Raw genomic sequence first — 17,509 nt, 5'->3', positions numbered from 1 at the left:
AACATGATGAAAACTGTGTGTACCATCATTAGGAAGTCCATGGACTTTATCTTTATTTAACTACATTTGACATTTAAGTCATTTAGCAGACGCTCTTATCCAGAGTGACTTACAGTTAGTGCATTCATCTTATGATATCTAGGTGGGTCAACCACATATCACAGTCTCTGTAAGTACACTTTTCTTTAATAAAGTAGCTGGCAGCAAAGTTAGATCTGGGGGGGGGGGGTGCCACCTTTGGCAGCGATTACAGCCTCGAGTCTTCTTGGGTAAGCTTGGCACACCTGTATTTTGGGAGTTTCTCCTATTCTTCTCTGCAGATCCTGATCCTCTCAAGCTCTGTCAGGTTGGATGGGGAGCGTCACTGCGTCACTGCACAGCTGTTTTCACGTCTCTCCAGAGATGTTCGATAGGGTTCAAGTCCGGGCTCTGGCTGGGCCTCTCACGGACATTCAGGGACTTCAGCCACTTCTGTGTTGTCTTGGCTGTGTGCTTAGGGTGTTGTCCTGTTGGAAGGTTAACCTTCTCCCGAGTCTAAGGTCCTCAGCACTCTAGAGCAGGTTTTCATCAAGGATCTCTCTGTACTATGCTCCGTTCATCTTTCCATCGAACCTGACTACTTTTGGCAAACTCCAAGCTGGCTGCAGAGATGGTTGTCCTTCTAGAAGGTTCTTCCATCTCCACAGAGGAACCCTGGGGCTCTGTCAGAGTGACCATTGGGTTCTTGGTCACCTCCCTGACCAAGGCCCTTCATCCCGACGGCTCAGTTTGGCTGGGTGGCCAGCTCTAGGAAGAGTCTTGGTGGTTCCAAATTTATTCCATTTAAGAATGATGGTGACTACTGTGTACTTGGGGACCTTCAATGCTGCAGAAATGTTTTGGTACCCTTTCCCAGATCTGTGCCTCAACACAATCCTGTCTCAGAGCTCTATGGATAATTCCTTCGACCTAATGGCTTGGTTTTTGCTCTGACATGCACCATCAACTGTGGGAGCTTATATAGACAGGTGTGTGCCTTTCCAAATAATGTCCAATCAATTGAATTTCCTACAGGTGGACTCCATTCAAGTTGTAGAAATATCTCAAGGATGATCAATGAAAACAGGATGCACCTGAGCTCAATGTTGAGTCTCATAGCAAAGGGTCTGAATACTTATGTAAATAAGTTATTTCATTTTTTTTGTTTTTTATTATTTGCACACACACACACACACAAAAAAACTGTTTTCGCTTTGTCATTATGGGGTATTGTGTGTAGATTGATGAGGGAAAAATGATTTAATACATGTTAGAATAAGGCTGTAACTTAACAAAATGTGGAAAAAGGGAAGCGATCTGAACACCTACCGAATGAACTGTATTTCACATAATACACAGGTTACATGGGTCTTTTCAGTGTTATAAGTTGATATTGTATTACAGGATAAACACATGTCCATTTAAAGTAGAGTGAAAAGGACCACATTCAGGGTCAGAATATCATCTTAATGGTAGAAATGTACCGGTAGGTCTCTGCTCTCTAGATTTTTCAAAGTGCAGAGATTGGCCATTCCTTTATGCAGCTTGATAATATGCTAGAAAGCCTTGGTGAAAGGGGGAGAGGAGGAGATGGAGGAGAGGATGAAAGGAGGAAGGATGACAGGAATAATTGTGTCCTTAAAAGCTGTGGGGTTTGTGTTGGGAGGTGAGAGGTGAGGTCTTTCAACGCCTCCATCAGCCCAAGGGAGGTTAGACGCCACATAGATTTTTGACAAGTGAATGAGAGGAGAATAAACTAGCCTACATCAAAACATGCTTTTAGACAGACTGGGGTACAATGGCATTTTACATTGAACCAAGTCTCCTCAGCCAATGTCATTTTACATTGAACCAAGTCTCTCCTCAGCCAATGTCATTTTACATTGAACCAAGTCTCCTCAGCCAATGTCATTTTACATTGAACCAAGTCTCTCCTCAGCCAATGTCATTTTACATTGAAGCAAGTCTCCTCAGCCAATGTCATTTTACATTGAAGCAAGTCTCTCCTCAGCCAATGTCATTTTACATTAAACCAAGTCTCTCCTCAGCCAATGTCATTTTACATTGAACCAAGTCTCTCCTCAGCCAATGTCATTTTACATTGAACCAAGTCTCTCCTCAGCCAATGTCATTTTACATTGAAGCAAGTCTCCTCAGCCAATGTCATTTTACATTGAAGCAAGTCTCTCCTCAGCCAATGTCATTTTACATTGAACCAAGTCTCTCCTCAGCCAATGTCATTTTACATTGAACCAAGTCTCTCCTCAGCCAATGTCATTTTACATTGAACCAAGTCTCTCCTCAGCCAATGTCATTTTACATTGAACCAAGTCTCTCCTCAGCCAATGTCATTTTACATTGAAGCAAGTCTCCTCAGCCAATGTCATTTTACATTGAAGCAAGTCTCTCCTCAGCCAATGTAAGTACAGACTTTTTGACAAGCCAAACCAAACTAAAAATCCTGCTTACAAGGCAACAGTCAGATACTGTATGTGTGTGAGGCAAAAGTCAGGTGTGTGTGAGGCAAAAGTCAGGTGTGTGTGAGGCAACAGTCAGGTGTGTGTGAGGCAAAAGTCAGGTGTGTGTGAGGCAAAAGTCAGGTGTGTGTGAGGCAACAGTCAGTTGGAAGAAATCCAGAACCGTTTTAGACAGTTTAGAGAGAGAAATCCGCTTCATTGCTTGTCACCGTCAATCAGCCCAACCCCCATCCCCCTAACACACACACACACACACACACACACACACATACACACACACACACGCACGCACGCACACACGCACGCACGCACGCACGCACACACACACACACACGTCGACTAGAGGTGTGCCTGTCTGAGTGGATATAGAAGACACACAGGATTGATGTGATCTTACAAGCCATCAGGTTGAGCACAGCTTTCTCAAACATGACCTGAAGTGTGCCGGCCCCGAGCAAATGCTGCTGTCACCTCGGCCAACCACGGCTGTCGTCTCCCTTAACAGCCAATGAGTGGTGACAGCCACGGCGTTTCCAAAACAAATCAGTGCTGCGCATGGTAACACTACGCGTCCCGCCGATTCAGCACTCACCAAGACGAGAGCAAGAGCGTCAAACACTAATGCTCTCACTAATGTGTGTGTGTGTGTGTGTGTGTGTGTGTTGACCTGTGTGTTGTGTTGGCACGTGTGTCTGCGAGTGCAGTTTACATAGCTGTTTTCTTTCAATTTGAAGCGTAATTTAACATGTCTGTCTCTGTAACCCCCCCCCCCCCCCCCCCCCCACCACACACACACACACACACACACACTCCCCCACCCCAGTCTCCAGCATGTTGTTGTGTGTGATTGGGTTATACTCCCTATAATGTAAAACACTTAACTTACCACCTAACAAAATGTTTGTCTTGTGTTTTGAGGGGAGCCTTTGTCTCTTGTGTTTGTGTGGGTGCGCGTGTGTGTGTGTGTGTGTGTGTGCGTGTTACTTTTCATTAACCAGTTTGCACTGTCTGTAAGTGCATCAGCATGGCAATGCACTCCTCTCCCTTTGTTCTCTTCAATCCTCTCTCCTCTCTCTCCCTCCCTCTTTCTCTCTCCTCCTCTCTCTTCCTCCCTCCTCCTTTCTCTCTCTCCTCTGTGTGTTCCGTCTGTCTTTAACCTGTGAATAGTCAAAGGGAACAGAGGGCTCTATCGACTTCTCATCTAATCCTTACCTATTTGATTACCACCCTAGTAGGAAGGACTTCCCATAAAGAGGTATTTCCTAGTAACAAAGGGCATTAACTGAATGAAGTGATATACAGCACATGCACAGTAAAGCAGTTCTGCTTAGATTTCCGTTTTGTTGAAGAGTTGTGTGTAATCACTGTTGGTCAGTTACTGGGGTGATGGGGAGGAAAGATGGATGGTGGAGCTAGTCTAGCCTGTTCACCCCTTAGAGAAACCAGGACTGGCGTGCTCACACACACACACACACACACACACACACACGCGCACACGCGCACACGCACACACACACACACACAGCCTCTGGTCTTTTTAAAAATTGTTTTTCTATTGATGTTGTTGTTTGTCCATCAGGAGCATTATTATAATATCCAGTATTTATCATGGTCCTCTGCTTAAGGGGAAGATACAGAACTAGTTTTAGGAGCTTTATTTTCACTAGCTGATGTTGTTTTTTGTGTGTTGCTTTGAATCGGGCATTTCGAGGTAATTCAGGGCATTTATTATGCTTTGTGATTATTAGTAATAATGATAAATTGGCCGTCAGCATTGATCATCTCATACTTCCAAGCTCGGTCAATGTGCTACTGTAACATGCTGGGAAACTGTACTGGATTTTGGACTGCTCATAACCTCCCTCCTAACTTCCCTCATAACCTCCCTCCTAACTTCCCTCATAACCTCCCTCCTAACCTCCCTCCTAACCTCCCTCCTACTCTCCCTCATAACCTCCCTCCTAATCTACCTCCTAATCTACCTCATAACCTCCTTCCTAACCTCCCTCCTAATCTACCTCCTAATCTACCTCCTAATCTACCTCATAACCTCCCTCATAACCTCCCTCCTAATCTACCTCATAACCTCCCTCCTAACCTCCCTCATAACCTCCCTCCTAATCTACCTCATAACCTCCCTCATAACCTCCCTCCTAATCTACCTCATAACCTCCCTCATAACCTCCCTCCTAACCTCCCTCATAACCTCCCTCCTAACCTCCCTCCTAACCTCCCTCATAACCTCCCTCCTAACCTCCCTCATAACCGCCCTCCTAATCTCCCTCCTAACCTCCCTCCTAACCTCCCTCATAATCTCCCTCCTAACCTCCCTCCTAACCTCCCTCCTAATCTACCTCATAACCTCCCTCATAATCTCCCTCCTACTCTCCCTCATAACCTCCCTCCTAACCTCCCTCCTAACCTCCCTCCTAACCTCCCTCCTAATCTACCTCATAACCTCCCTCCTAACCTCCCTCCTAACCTCCCTCCTAATCTACCTCCTAACCTCCCTCATAACCTCCCTCCTACTCTCCCTCATAACCTCCCTCCTAACCTCCCTCATAACCTCCCTCCTAACCTCCCTCCTAATCTACCTCATAACCTCCCTCCTAACCTCCCTTCTAACCTCTCTCATAACCTCCCTCCTAACCTCCCTCCTTCCCTCCCTCCCTCCCAGTCAGCTAACCCAATGAAACGTTAACACTAAACTTTCTCTCCCTCCTTCCCTCTCTCTCCCTCAGACTGTCCAGGAGAGGCTAACAGGTCAGCTAACCCAATGAACAGCAACAGGAAAGAGGACATGGAGATTTCGTCCCACTACCGGCAGCTCCTGCGTGAGCTCAACGAGCAGCGGCAGCATGGCATCCTGTGTGACGCCTGTGTCATTGTGGAGGGGAAGATCTTCAAGGCCCACAAGAACGTCCTCCTGGGCTCCTCGCGTTACTTCAAGACCCTCTACTGCCAGGTGGGTGTGGTGGAGGGGAAAACACAGGTCTGGGGAGAGGTTTAAGTACATTGGTGCTGGAGGACTGGACGTTGGCCTAAATCCCAGATCACATCTTAGTGCTGCTGTCCCATTTGCTTGCTCTATAGGGGATTAATTGATGATTAGTTGATTGAAAAATGGATTATCCTTTTTCAATTTAAAGCACTTTGGAGTTTGTGAAGAACACTATGTACAGTAAGGATACAGTAAGTCATTAATACCGTTATTATTCATCATTCAGGTGAAGAAAGGGGCGGAGCCACATCACCAAACAACCGTCACTCACCTGGACATCGTCACAGCGACAGGCTTCAAAGTCATCCTGGACTTCATGTACTCTGCCCACCTGGCGCTGACCAGTAAAAACGTCATTGAGGTGATGTCAGCTGCCAGTTACCTACAGATGACCGACATCGTCCAGGCCTGCCACGGCTTCATCAAGGCCGCGCTGGACATCAGTATCCGCTCCGAGCTGGCCGACGAACTGGCCGACTTCGAGATGGGGGCTGTCGCGGCCGCTGGGATATGTGGGGGAGGTATAGGAGGAGGTGGGGGAGGTATAGGGGGAGGTATAGGGGGAGAAAGAGGAGGAGGAGGGTTAGGAGGGGCGGCATCAGAAGCCCTGGCGTCCATCATATCAGGAGGAAGCTCCTCGCCATGGCTGGAGAGGCGTACGAGTCCGGCCAACTCTTCTGGTGACTCAGCCATCGCCAGCTGCCATGAGGGTAGTGGCAGTACGTACGGTAAAGAGGACCAGGAGACACCCAAGAGCCATGAGAGCCAGGAAGACGGTGGCCATGACTCCCAGCACGCCTGGCCACAAGACTACCGCCCCGTCACTGTCAAAGAAGAACAAGCCTCACCCTCCTCCACTTCTCACCCCCGGGAGAGGCTCAGAGTGGGTGCAGGGGCACAGGGGGTGCAGGGGGGAGGAGGGTTGGGGGGAGGAGGTGACGGGGCATGGCAGCCCTCTGGGTCGGGGAGGAGGAAGAACAGGAAGAACAAGGACACAGTCAGACATATTACCCAGCAGACCGAGCTGGACAGAGACAGCAGGCCGGGCTCTCCACTGTCCCCCGTGATGGGCGTGACTCGTTGGAGCTATAATGGACAGGACATCCCAGGTAGGAGACACACCCTGGGTTCCTGGGTACAGGACAAGGGAGGGCAGAATGTGAAATAATTTGGTTGTATCTACTTAACACATATTTGATAACATGATTATCTTATATCATTTGGAGAGGTAAAAGCACATTTCCATATTTGGACAGTACATTTGAATTGTCTTACATAACAAACCGCTTCCCTGTGTGTGTGGTGTGTGTGTGTGTGTGTGTGTGTGTGTGTGTGTGTGTGTGTGTGTGTGTGTGTGTGTGTGTGTGTGTGTGTGTGTGTGTGTGTGTGTGTGTGTGTGTGTGTGTGTGTGTGTGTGTGTGTGCGCGTGCGTGTGTGGATAGGTAGATCATTAAGTGGTTATAAAGTGAGGGGAAGCTAATCCTGGGTGCATTAAGGGAGTTGGCTGTGAAATGGGCACACGCATGGTAGCAGCTAAGGAAAACAGGATAATTGCATTGACCCAGGTCTGCGCACGGATTATCCACGCGTCCTCGCCATCTAGACTCCTCCCCCTCTCTCTGGGGTTTAGGGAAGGACCTCTCTGAAGAGGGCGCAAGGAAGGGGAGGGAGAGGGATGATGAGAGGGGGAGAGAGGAAGGAGGGAGAGGGAGGGAGGGCTGATTCATATAGGCTTAATATTCGTTTACCTACTTAACTCTAAATTGTCTTGAAGTCTGGGACACATAATGATCTTAGGCACAACGGACAAGACACACGAACAGACACACAGTTTTGGCCGAACCAGAGTAGGTTTACAGGGTTGCATTACCCAGGAAACGTTCTCTCAGCCTTGACTAAAGGTTACAGGAAATCTCTTGTTGCCGGTGATGTATTTTGGCAGAGTTTGGCACTAGTGCAGCCATACACTGGCATTTAACTATCAGTGGTATTTTGCCTATCCCATTTTGTGAAAGGTTTTCAGTACAGTAAATCAGGCTGTCAGTAGCTGAATTGCTGTTTCCCCTGGCAGAGCTGTTCTTTAGGTTTGTGAGAGAACTGGTTTAGTTGAAGTCTTGTGTGCAGTAATGGGGTGTTGTCTTTCAGGGGATTGACAGTATTGGTATTGTGTCGTCTGGCCATGGGGTTTTTGCAGTGTGGGTTTAGTGGGCGTATAATTGGTAGGATTGTGTGTTTGAGGATGGGGTTTGGGGTTGTTTGTTTGTGTGTGTGTGTGTGTGTGTGTGTGTGTGTGTGTGTGTTTGTGGAGACACCCTCCTGTCCCGTTGGTTTCTGTGATGTCTTCTGGTAAGGATAAGAGGGAGAAGGGCACCTCCACTCTGAGATTAGCTTAATTGCTTCATTCTTTATTGATGGAATAATGCCTAAACACTCTCTCTCTCTCTCTCTCTCTCTCTTTCCCTTTCTCTCACTCTCTCTGTCTGTGTGTCTGTGTGTCTGTCTTTCTCTCTTTCCCCTCCTCCTTTTTAATAATGCATCTCCGTAGACACTAGCTCTTCCCCAGGCTGAGATGTTTTAAGATGCCTCCTCTGAGTGGATGTTTGAGTGGAATAGAAATGCCCTCAGAGATATAGAGTTAAAGGAAAACTCCACCCCAAAAATATATTTTGGTATTTGCTTCATTAGTCCATTGTTGATACAGTCCCGAAATGTTTTGCATGTCAGCAATCAAGTTTTCAAGATGTATATTGTTCGAAATACAGAAATGTGTCCCATATTACGCAAAACGCATCTGTATTTTGAAAGTTACACAGAAACGTGTCCCATATTACGCAAAACGCATCTGTATTTTGAAAGTTACACAGAAACGTGTCCCATATTACACAAAACGCATCTGTATTTTCAAAGTTACACAGAAATGTGTCCCATATTACACAAAACGGATCTGTATTTTGAAAGTTACACAGAAATGTGTCCCATATTACGCAAAATGCATCTGTATTTTCAAAGTTACACAGAAATGTGTCCCATATTACACAAAATGCATCTGTATTTTGAAAGTTACACAGAAACCTGTCCCATATTACACAAAACGCATCTGTATTTTCAAAGTTACATATCCTGAAAACTTGATTGGTGACATGCAAAACATTTTGGGACTATATCAACAATACATTACTGGTGCTTCCAAACAGTATCAACAGTAACAGCCTTGACATGGGAATATATATGTTTTAGCTATGCAGTAACTATGCTATACAGTAACTATGCTATGCAGTAACTATGCTATGCAGTAACTATGCTATACAGTAACTATGCTATGCAGTAACTATGCTATGCAGTAACTTTGAAATCAACATTTGAAGCGTAGTTATTAGGCAATTGCTCTTTTGGATGGCAATTACACGTTTTCATTTCCCTGCTGTAAAGCAGTGTATCGGTAGGTTTTCTCCACCAAAAAATGGAATCGGTATCGGACCCCTATTGCAAACATCTACTGTGAGCTTGATGTCATTATTGAGTCCAGTGAGCAGTGAATGGACTTGTGTGTGTGTGTGCGTTTGCGCATGTGTGTGCGTGTGCGTGCACATGTGTATGTGTGCGTGTGCGCATGTGCATGTGTGCGTGCGCATGTGTGTGTGTGTGTGTGTGTGTGCTAGCGTGTGTGTGTGTGTGTGCGTGCGCATGTGTGCGTGTGTGTGCGTGCGTGTATAGGTGGCAGGGAAGTCAGGCGCAGGAAAATCAAAACTTGGTGGAATGGAGTAGTTTAATAACTTAAAAAACATAACTCCAAAACCATGAAATACAATGAAACAAAGTGGGTTCGAGGACCCGTCGCGCACCAAATACAAAACACGAATACTGAACATAAAACAATCTCTGACAAAGACATGAGGGGAAACAGAGGGTTAAATATACCACAGGTGTATGGAAAATGAAAAATGGATCAATGATGGCTAGAAGACTGGTGACGTCGACCGCCGAGCACCGCCCGAACAAGGAGAGGCTTCGACTTCGGCAGAAGTCGTGACAGTAACCTCCCCCAGCTCCAGCAGCACGTCGACACCGGCCTCGGGGACGACCCGGAGGGCGAGGCGCAGGGCGATCCGGATGGAGACATTTTCGCAGCATGGAAAGATCTAACACATCCTCCACCGGAACCCAGCATCTCTCCTCCGGACCGTACCCCTCCCAGTCCACGAGGTACTGAAGGCCCCTCGTCTGACGTCTCGAATCCAAGATGGATCGAACGGAGTATGCCGGGACCCCCTCGATGTCCAGAGGGGGAGGAGGAACATCCCGCACTTCAGCCTCCTGGAGCGGACCAGCCAACACCGGCCTGAGGAGAGACACATGGAACGAGGGGTTCATACGATAATTAGTGGGTTCGCTGTAACCTATAACATACCTCGTTTACTCTCCTCAGGACTTTAAACGGCCCCACAAACCGTGGACCCAGCTTCCGACAGGGCAGGCGGAGGGGCAGGTTTTGGGTCGAGAGCCAGATCCTGTCCCCTGGTGCGAACACCGGGGCCTCACTGCGGTGACGGTCTGCGCCAACTTTCTGCCGCAGTATGGCACGCTGAAGGTGGATGTGGGTGGCCTCCCAGGTTTCCTCCGCGCGCCGGGTTTCCTCCGTACACCGCAGGAGCCTCGGTCTGACTGATGCCCTAATACACATTGAAAGGGAGAAAGTTTAGTGGAGGAGTGGCGGAGCGAGTTCTGGGCCATCTCTGCCCAGGGCACGAACTTCGCCCACTCCTCCAGCCAGTCCTGGCAATAAGACCGCAGAAACCTACCCACATCCTGGTTAACTCTCTCCACCTGCCCATGACTCTCGGGGTGAAAACCTGAGGTAAGGCTGACCGAGACCCCCAGACGTTCCATGAACGCCTTCCAGACCCTTGACGTGAACTGGGGACCCCGATCAGACACTATATCCTCAGGCATCCCATAGTGCCGGAAGACGTGTGTAAACAGGGCCTCCGCAATTTGTAAGGCCGTAGGGAGACCGGGCAAAGGGAGGAGACGACAGGAAACGATCCACAACGACCAGGATCGTGGTGTTACCCTGTGAAGGTGGAAGATCAGTTAACAAATCCACCGACAGGTGCGACCACGGCCGTTGTGGAACGGGTAAGGGTTGTAACTTACCTCTGGGCAGGTGTCTAGGAGCCTTGCACTGGGCGCTCACTGAGCAAGAGGCAACATAAATCCTCACTTCCTTAGCTAAAGTGGGCCACCAGTACCTCGCATCAAGACAGCACACCGTCCGACCTATCACAGGGTGACAAGAGGAGGGTGACGTGTGGGCCCAATAGATCAGTCTGTCGTGGACAGCAGACGGAACGTACAGATGCCCAGCTGGACACTGAGGGGGAGAGGGCTCTGCACGTAACGCCTGCTCAATGTCCGCGTCCAGCTCCCACACTAACAGCGCCACCAAACAAGAGGCTGGGAGTATGGGAGTGGGATCCATGGACCGCTTCTCTGTCATACAGCCGGGACAGTGCGTCTGCCTTAACGTTCTGGAGGCCTGGTCTGTAAGAGAGGGTAAACACAAAACGGGTGAAAAACATGGCCCACCTTGCCTGACGAGGATTCAATCTCCTTGCCTCCCAGATGTACTCCAGATTGCGATGGTCAGCCCAGATGAGAAAAGGGTGTTTAGCCCCCTCAAGCCAGTGTCTCCACGCCTTCAAGGCCTTTACGACAGCCAACAGCTCCCGGTTCCCCACATCATAGTTTGTGGCACACCCGAGCGCTGAGAGAGCACTGCTCCTATCCCAGCTTCGGATGCGTCCACCTCCACTATGAACAGCAAAGAGGGATCCAGATGAGCCAACACAGGAACCGAGGTAAACAGAGCCTTCAAGTGCCTAAAAGCCCAGGTGCCTAAAAGCCTCAGCTGACCACTGCAAGCGCACCGGGCCCCCCTTTAGCAGTGAGGTAATGGGAGCAGCAACCTGACCAAAACCCTGGATAAACCTAGTAGTAGTTGGCAAACCCTAAGAATCGCTGCACCCCCTTTACCGTGGTGGGAGTCGGCCAATTACGCATGGCTGCATTGCGGTCACTCTCCATCTCCACTCCTGACGTGGAAATCCGATGCCCTAGGAAGGAGACGGACTGTTGGAAGAACAGGCATTTCTCAGCCTTGACGTACAGGTCATGCTCCAACAGGCAACCAAGCACTTTGCGCACCAGGGACACATGCTCTGCACGTGTAGCAGAGTATATCAAAATGTCATCAATATACACCACTACACCCTGCCCGTGCAGGTCTCTGAAAATCTTATCTACAAATGATTGGAAGACTGATGGAGCATTCATCAACCGATACGGTCTGACGAGGTACTCATAATGCCCTGAGGTGGTACTAAATGCCGTCTTCCACTCGTCTCCCTTCCGAATACGCAACAGATTGTACGCACTCCTGAGATCCAGTTTAGTGAAGAAGCGCGCCCCGTGCATTGACTCAATCGCCATAGCAATAAGAGGTAGCGGGGTAACTATATCACACAGTGCTTTTATTGAGACCTCGATAATCAATGCACAAGTGCAAACCTCCATCCTTCTTCTTCACAAAAAAGAAACTCGAGGAGACGGGTGAAATGGAGGGCTGAATGTACCCCTGACGGAGGGATTCGGAGATATATGTCTCCATAGCCACCGTCTCCGCTTGCGACAGGGAATACACGTGACTCCTGGGATATGCAGCGTCTATCAGGAGATTTATCGCACAATCCTCCCGTCGATGGGGTGGTATTTGAGTCACCTTCTTTTTACAGAAGGCGAGAGCCAAGTCGGCATATTCTGTGGGAATGTGCATGGTGGAGACCTGGTCTGGACTTTCCACCGTAGTAGCACCAACGGAAACCCCTAAACACCTACCTGAGCACTCTCGCGACCACCCCGTGAGAGCCCTCTGTGGCCAAGAAACAGTGGGGTTATGATAAGATAACCAGGGTAGGCCCAGCACCACAGAATATGCAGGGGAATCAATAAGGAAAAGACTCATCTTTTCCCTGTGACCCCCCTGCGTTACCATACTCAAAGGAGCGGTGGCCTCCCTGATAAACCCTGACCCTAATGGTCGACTATAAGACATGAACGGGGAAAGGCATATCCACAGGAACAATGGGGATCCCTAAACTATGAGCTAATCCTTTATTAATTAAATTCCCAGCCTCGCTTGAATCTACTAGCGCCTTATGCTGGTAACGCGTGGAACATTCAGGAAAAGTATCAGAGACAAACATATGTGCAACAGAGGGCTCTGGATGAGAATGGTGCCTTCTCACCTGGGGTGACGCCAGAGTGCCCTGCCTGCTACCTCGATTCCCAGAGGAACCAACCCGGGAACCGACCAGCAGTGTGACCTCTGCGGCCACATATGGTGCACGAGCGGGAACCCCCTGTGTGCGGGATGATGTGCGGGAGGAAGGAACAACCAGACCCCGATCTGGACGTCCGCGAATAGCCAGCAGGCTGACAGGTCCACCGGTCGAAGGTGAGGGTGGTGTCTCTGCAGGCCAGCTCCCGATGGACGTCCTCACGTAGACTACAGCGGTAATGGTTGATCAGGGCCCTGTCTCTCCATCCAGCGCCGGCAGCCAGGGTCCTAAACTCAAGCACAAACTCCTGGGAGCTCCTCGTCTCCTGCCTGAGATGGTAGAGGAGCTCACCCACCGCTCTGCCCTCGGGTGGGTGGTACTCTCCGGAAACAGCGGGTGAACTCCTCAACATCATCCAACGCTGCATCTCCCCCTCCACACACAGCACTGGCCCACTCCAGGGCTTACCCGGTGAGGCACGAGACGAGGGCAAAACTCTTCTCACGGTTCGATGGAGCTGGGTGGACCGTGGCCAGGTACAGGCTCAGTTTGAGAAGGAAACCCTGGCAGCCGGCAGCATCTCCGTCGTATCCCTGTGGTATGGATATATGGATCCTGCTAGGTTCAGGTGGAAAAGAAGTGTTCAGGGGAGACCCCGGTTGTGCTGGTAGAGGCGCTGGAAAAACTCCCTGTGTCTCCCAGCGGTCCATTTTCTGGACAGCGCGATCCATGGCGGCGCTTGGTTTGGAAATCATTGCCGTATGTTCCATGACGCGCGCCTCCACCTCCATGGCTGGGGTACCTTCTCCTGCTGACTTCATGTTGGTCAGAGATTCTGTCACAGTCGTGTGTATAGGTGGCAGGGAAGTCAGGCGCAGGAGAATCAAAACTTGGTGGAATGGAGTAGTTTAATAACTTAAAACACATAACTCCAAAACCATGAAATACAATGAAACAAAGTGGGTACCCGTCGCGCACCAAATACAAAACACGAATACTGAACATAAAACAAAGACAAAGACATGAGGGGAAACAGAGGGTTAAATACACCACAGGTAATGAATGGGATTGAAACCAGGTGTGTTGGAAGACAAAACCAATGGAAAATGAAAAATGGATCAATGATGGCTAGAAACCGGTGACGTCCACCGCCGAGCACCGCCCGAACAAGGAGAGGCTTCGACTTCGGCAGAAGTCGTGACAGCATGTAGTGTGCATTTGTTTTAAAACACATTTCGTTATATTAAAAAGCATGGATTTGATAGGTTTCTGTTTTCTACAGTAAACAGTGTAAGATCATTATGATTCAAATAGGGTATGTACTTGTATGACAACATTACAATTGTATTCCATGGAATGTATTTATTTATTTAATACATCTATTTGATAGGGACAGTATATACAGTATAATATCATCTATAAATACGTTGTACAAATCTGTTTTATAATTCAGTACCATATAACATCTTCTATTTGTTCATGTGAACACAGCGAGGTAATTGCTCTCTCTTCCTGTTAGCATTATACTGTGGGCTGCACAGTTGCTGTTTGGCCTAATAAAAAAGTAACTTGTGAGTTCTGAGGGGTTTTTCCGCCTGTGAAAACCCCATATTGTGACCTTTTGGGTTGGCTAGGGGGGATTTTTGGAGATGGTTGGGATTGACAGCGTGACATGACATGTACACACACACACGCACACGCGCACACGCACACGCACATGCACACGCACGCGCGCACACGCACACACACACACACACACACAGTGGTGGAAAAAGTATTTGTTTGTCATACTGTAGTAAAAGTAAAGATAACTTAATAGAAAATGACTCAAGTAAAAGTGAAATTCACCCAGTAAAATACTACTTGAGTAAAAGACCAAGTATTTGGTTTGAAATACACTGAAGTATCAAAAGCTAAATGTAATTGCTAAATTATTCTTAAGCATAAAACATTTAAAGTACAATTATAAATCATGTCAAATTCCTTATATTAAGCAAACCAGACGGCACCATTTAAAATTGTTTTAAATATTTACAGATAGCCGGGGGCTATCTCAAACACTCAGACATCATTTACAGACACAGCATGTGTTTAGTGAGTCCGCCAGATCAGAGGCATTAGGGATGACCGGGGATGTTCTCTTGATAAGTGTGTGAATTGGACCATTTTCTTGTCCTGATAAGCATTCAAAATGTAACGAGTACTTTTGGGTGTCAAAGAAAAATGTATGGAGTAAAAAGTACATTATTTTATTTTGGAATGTAGTGAAGTAAAAGTGAAGTAAAAGTAAAAATATAAAAAGTACAGATACCCCAAAAACATCTTAAGTAGTACTTTAAAGTATTTTTACTTAATTACTTTACACCACTGCGCGCGCACACACACACACACACACACACACACACACACACACACACACACACACACACACACACACACACACACACACACACACACACACACACACACACACACACACACACACACACACACACACACACACACACACACACACACACACACACACACAAACACTGCTTAGATCATCTGATAATGTACATACATGTGGGTTGTTATTTTCGTTCCCTCCAGCCCTAACTCATGGATTACATATACAATGTTTGAGGAAGGTGTGAAATCCCACCTCTTTATCTGAGCTGAACTTCCTCTCTCTGCTCTCTGCTGGGGTTTCACAATCTACCCCACAGCTACCACCACACACACAGTCATACACACAGTACTCACACACAGGCACACACGTACACACACACACTTGTTTTGGGTCATAAGCTGTTTAAGGGCCCTTCCATATATTGTATAAACAAAGTATTTATTCAAGATGAGGTCAGGGTCTTAATTCTGCCTGAATGCAGATTATATGTTGCTCGTATAGATGTGTTATTAGACTAGGCCTAGTGTGTTGGTCACCTTGGAAACCATGTTAGGAGATCATTTTCATTACATACAATCGCTTTATTTTTGTTAGCCGAGTACCAGACAGGCATTCTGCTTTTCGGTTGTTTTTAGTTGTGCATGTTTGTATGACTTTATACCGTCATCCCTCTGACAAGAGTGTTTGGGCCTGTATGACTTTATACCGTCATCCCTCTGACAAGTGTGTTTGGGCCTGTATGACTTTATACCGTCATCCCTCTGACAAGTGTGTTTGGGCCTGTATGACTTTATACCGTCATCCCTCTGACAAGAGTGTTTGGGCCTGTATGACTTTATACCGTCATCCCTCTGACAAGTGTGTTTGGGCCTGTATGACTTTATACCGTCATCCCTCTGACAAGTGTGTTTGGGCCTGTATGACTTTATACCGTCATCCCTCTGACAAGTGTGTTTGGGCCTGTATGACTTTATACCGTCATCCCTCAGACAATTCTCTGCGGGCCTTCCAAACTCACCTGTGGTAGCCAGATTGGCTTCCTCAAAACAGCCCGCATTCCTTCACTTCCTCATCTACTTTTTCTCTTGTTCTCCCTTCCATCTTCCCAAGTCTCCACAGTCTAAAGGTGAACGTCTGAAATAATGAATCAGCTCTCCTTTCATCCCTTTCCGCTCTGTACTCCAGTTAAGACTCTCCCCATAGTATTTGCACTTCATTAAACTTGAAAAAGGTTTAATATTTAAAACATTGTGAACAGATTTCAACCCCCTCGCCCCCCTTGCACCTCTCTGCTTTTCTCTCCGTCCTCTTTTTCACAGTTTAATAATCTACTTTAATATTTCTCTTCTTCCACCTAATTCACTCCCTCTCCAATAAAAACCAAAATAGATGTAATATTTCTTCATTTTGAACCCCTCTCTTCACAACTCAGTGCTTGACAAGTACTCTGTTATGCCTGGTGTTGAAGTGTCTCTCTCTTTCTCTGTTCCTCTCTCTTCCTCTCTCTCTCTCTCCTTCATTAATCTAGATTCTCACAGTTGTTCTGTAAACTGGGTTATGTACTGGGTTATGTACTGGGTTATGTACTGGGTCATGTATTGGGTTATGCCTGATGTTGAAGTCTCTCGCTCTCTCGCTCTCTCTCTCTCTCTCTCTCGCTCTCTCACTCTGTCTCTCTCTCTCACTCTGTCTCTCTTTTCCTCTCTGCCTCTCTCTTTTCCTCTCTGCCTCTCTCTTTTCCTCTCTGCCTCTCTTTTCCTCTCTGCCTCTCTTTTCCTCTCTGTCTCTCTTTTCCTCTCTGCCTCTCTTTTCCTCTCTGCCTCTCTCTTTTCCTCTCTGCCTCTCTCTTTTCCTCTCTGCCTCTCTCTTTTCCTCTCTGCCTCTCTTTTCCTCTCTGTCTCTCTTTTCCTCTCTGCCTCTCTTTTCCTCTCTGCCTCTCTCTTTTCCTCTCTGCCTCTCTCTTTTCCTCTCTGCCTCTCTCTTTTCCTCTCTGTCTCTCTTTTCCTCTCTGCCTCTCTCTTTTCCTCTCTGCCTCTCTCTTTTCCTCTCTGCCTCTCTTTTCCTCTCTGCCTCTCTTTTCCTCTCTGCCTCTCTCTTTTCCTCTCTGCCTCTCTTTTCCTCTCTGCCTCTCTCTTTTCCTCTCTGCCTCTCTCTTTTCCTCTCTGCCTCTCTCTTTTCCTCTTTGCCTCTCTCTTTTCCTCTCTGTCTCTCTTTTCCTCTCTGCCTCTCTCTTTTCTTCTCTGCCTCTCTCTTTTCCTCTCTGCCTCTCTCTTTTCCTCTCTGC

At 47.6% G+C, this 17,509-nt stretch overlaps 1 protein-coding gene across 3 annotated transcripts in view; it reads left to right on the top strand.

The window, feature by feature from the left end:
• LOC139368862 (zinc finger and BTB domain-containing protein 46-like) overlaps nucleotides 1-17,509 on the top strand; it is a 126,737-nt gene that overhangs the window by 35,156 nt on the left and 74,072 nt on the right. For all 3 annotated transcript variants that reach the window (XM_071108299.1, XM_071108298.1, XM_071108300.1), the window contains exons 2-3: nucleotides 5,237-5,460; nucleotides 5,723-6,605. In XM_071108299.1, coding sequence (XP_070964400.1) covers nucleotides 5,272-5,460; nucleotides 5,723-6,605 — 1,072 coding nt within the window. In that variant the 5' untranslated portion in view covers nucleotides 5,237-5,271. The remainder of the gene's footprint in view (nucleotides 1-5,236; nucleotides 5,461-5,722; nucleotides 6,606-17,509) is intronic.

This window comes from Oncorhynchus clarkii, chromosome 16, assembly GCF_045791955.1.
Source record: "Oncorhynchus clarkii lewisi isolate Uvic-CL-2024 chromosome 16, UVic_Ocla_1.0, whole genome shotgun sequence".
NCBI lineage: Eukaryota > Metazoa > Chordata > Actinopteri > Salmoniformes > Salmonidae > Oncorhynchus > Oncorhynchus clarkii.
The sequence above is the reverse complement of the archived record's forward strand: the minus strand, read 5'-3'. Positions and strand labels throughout refer to the sequence as shown.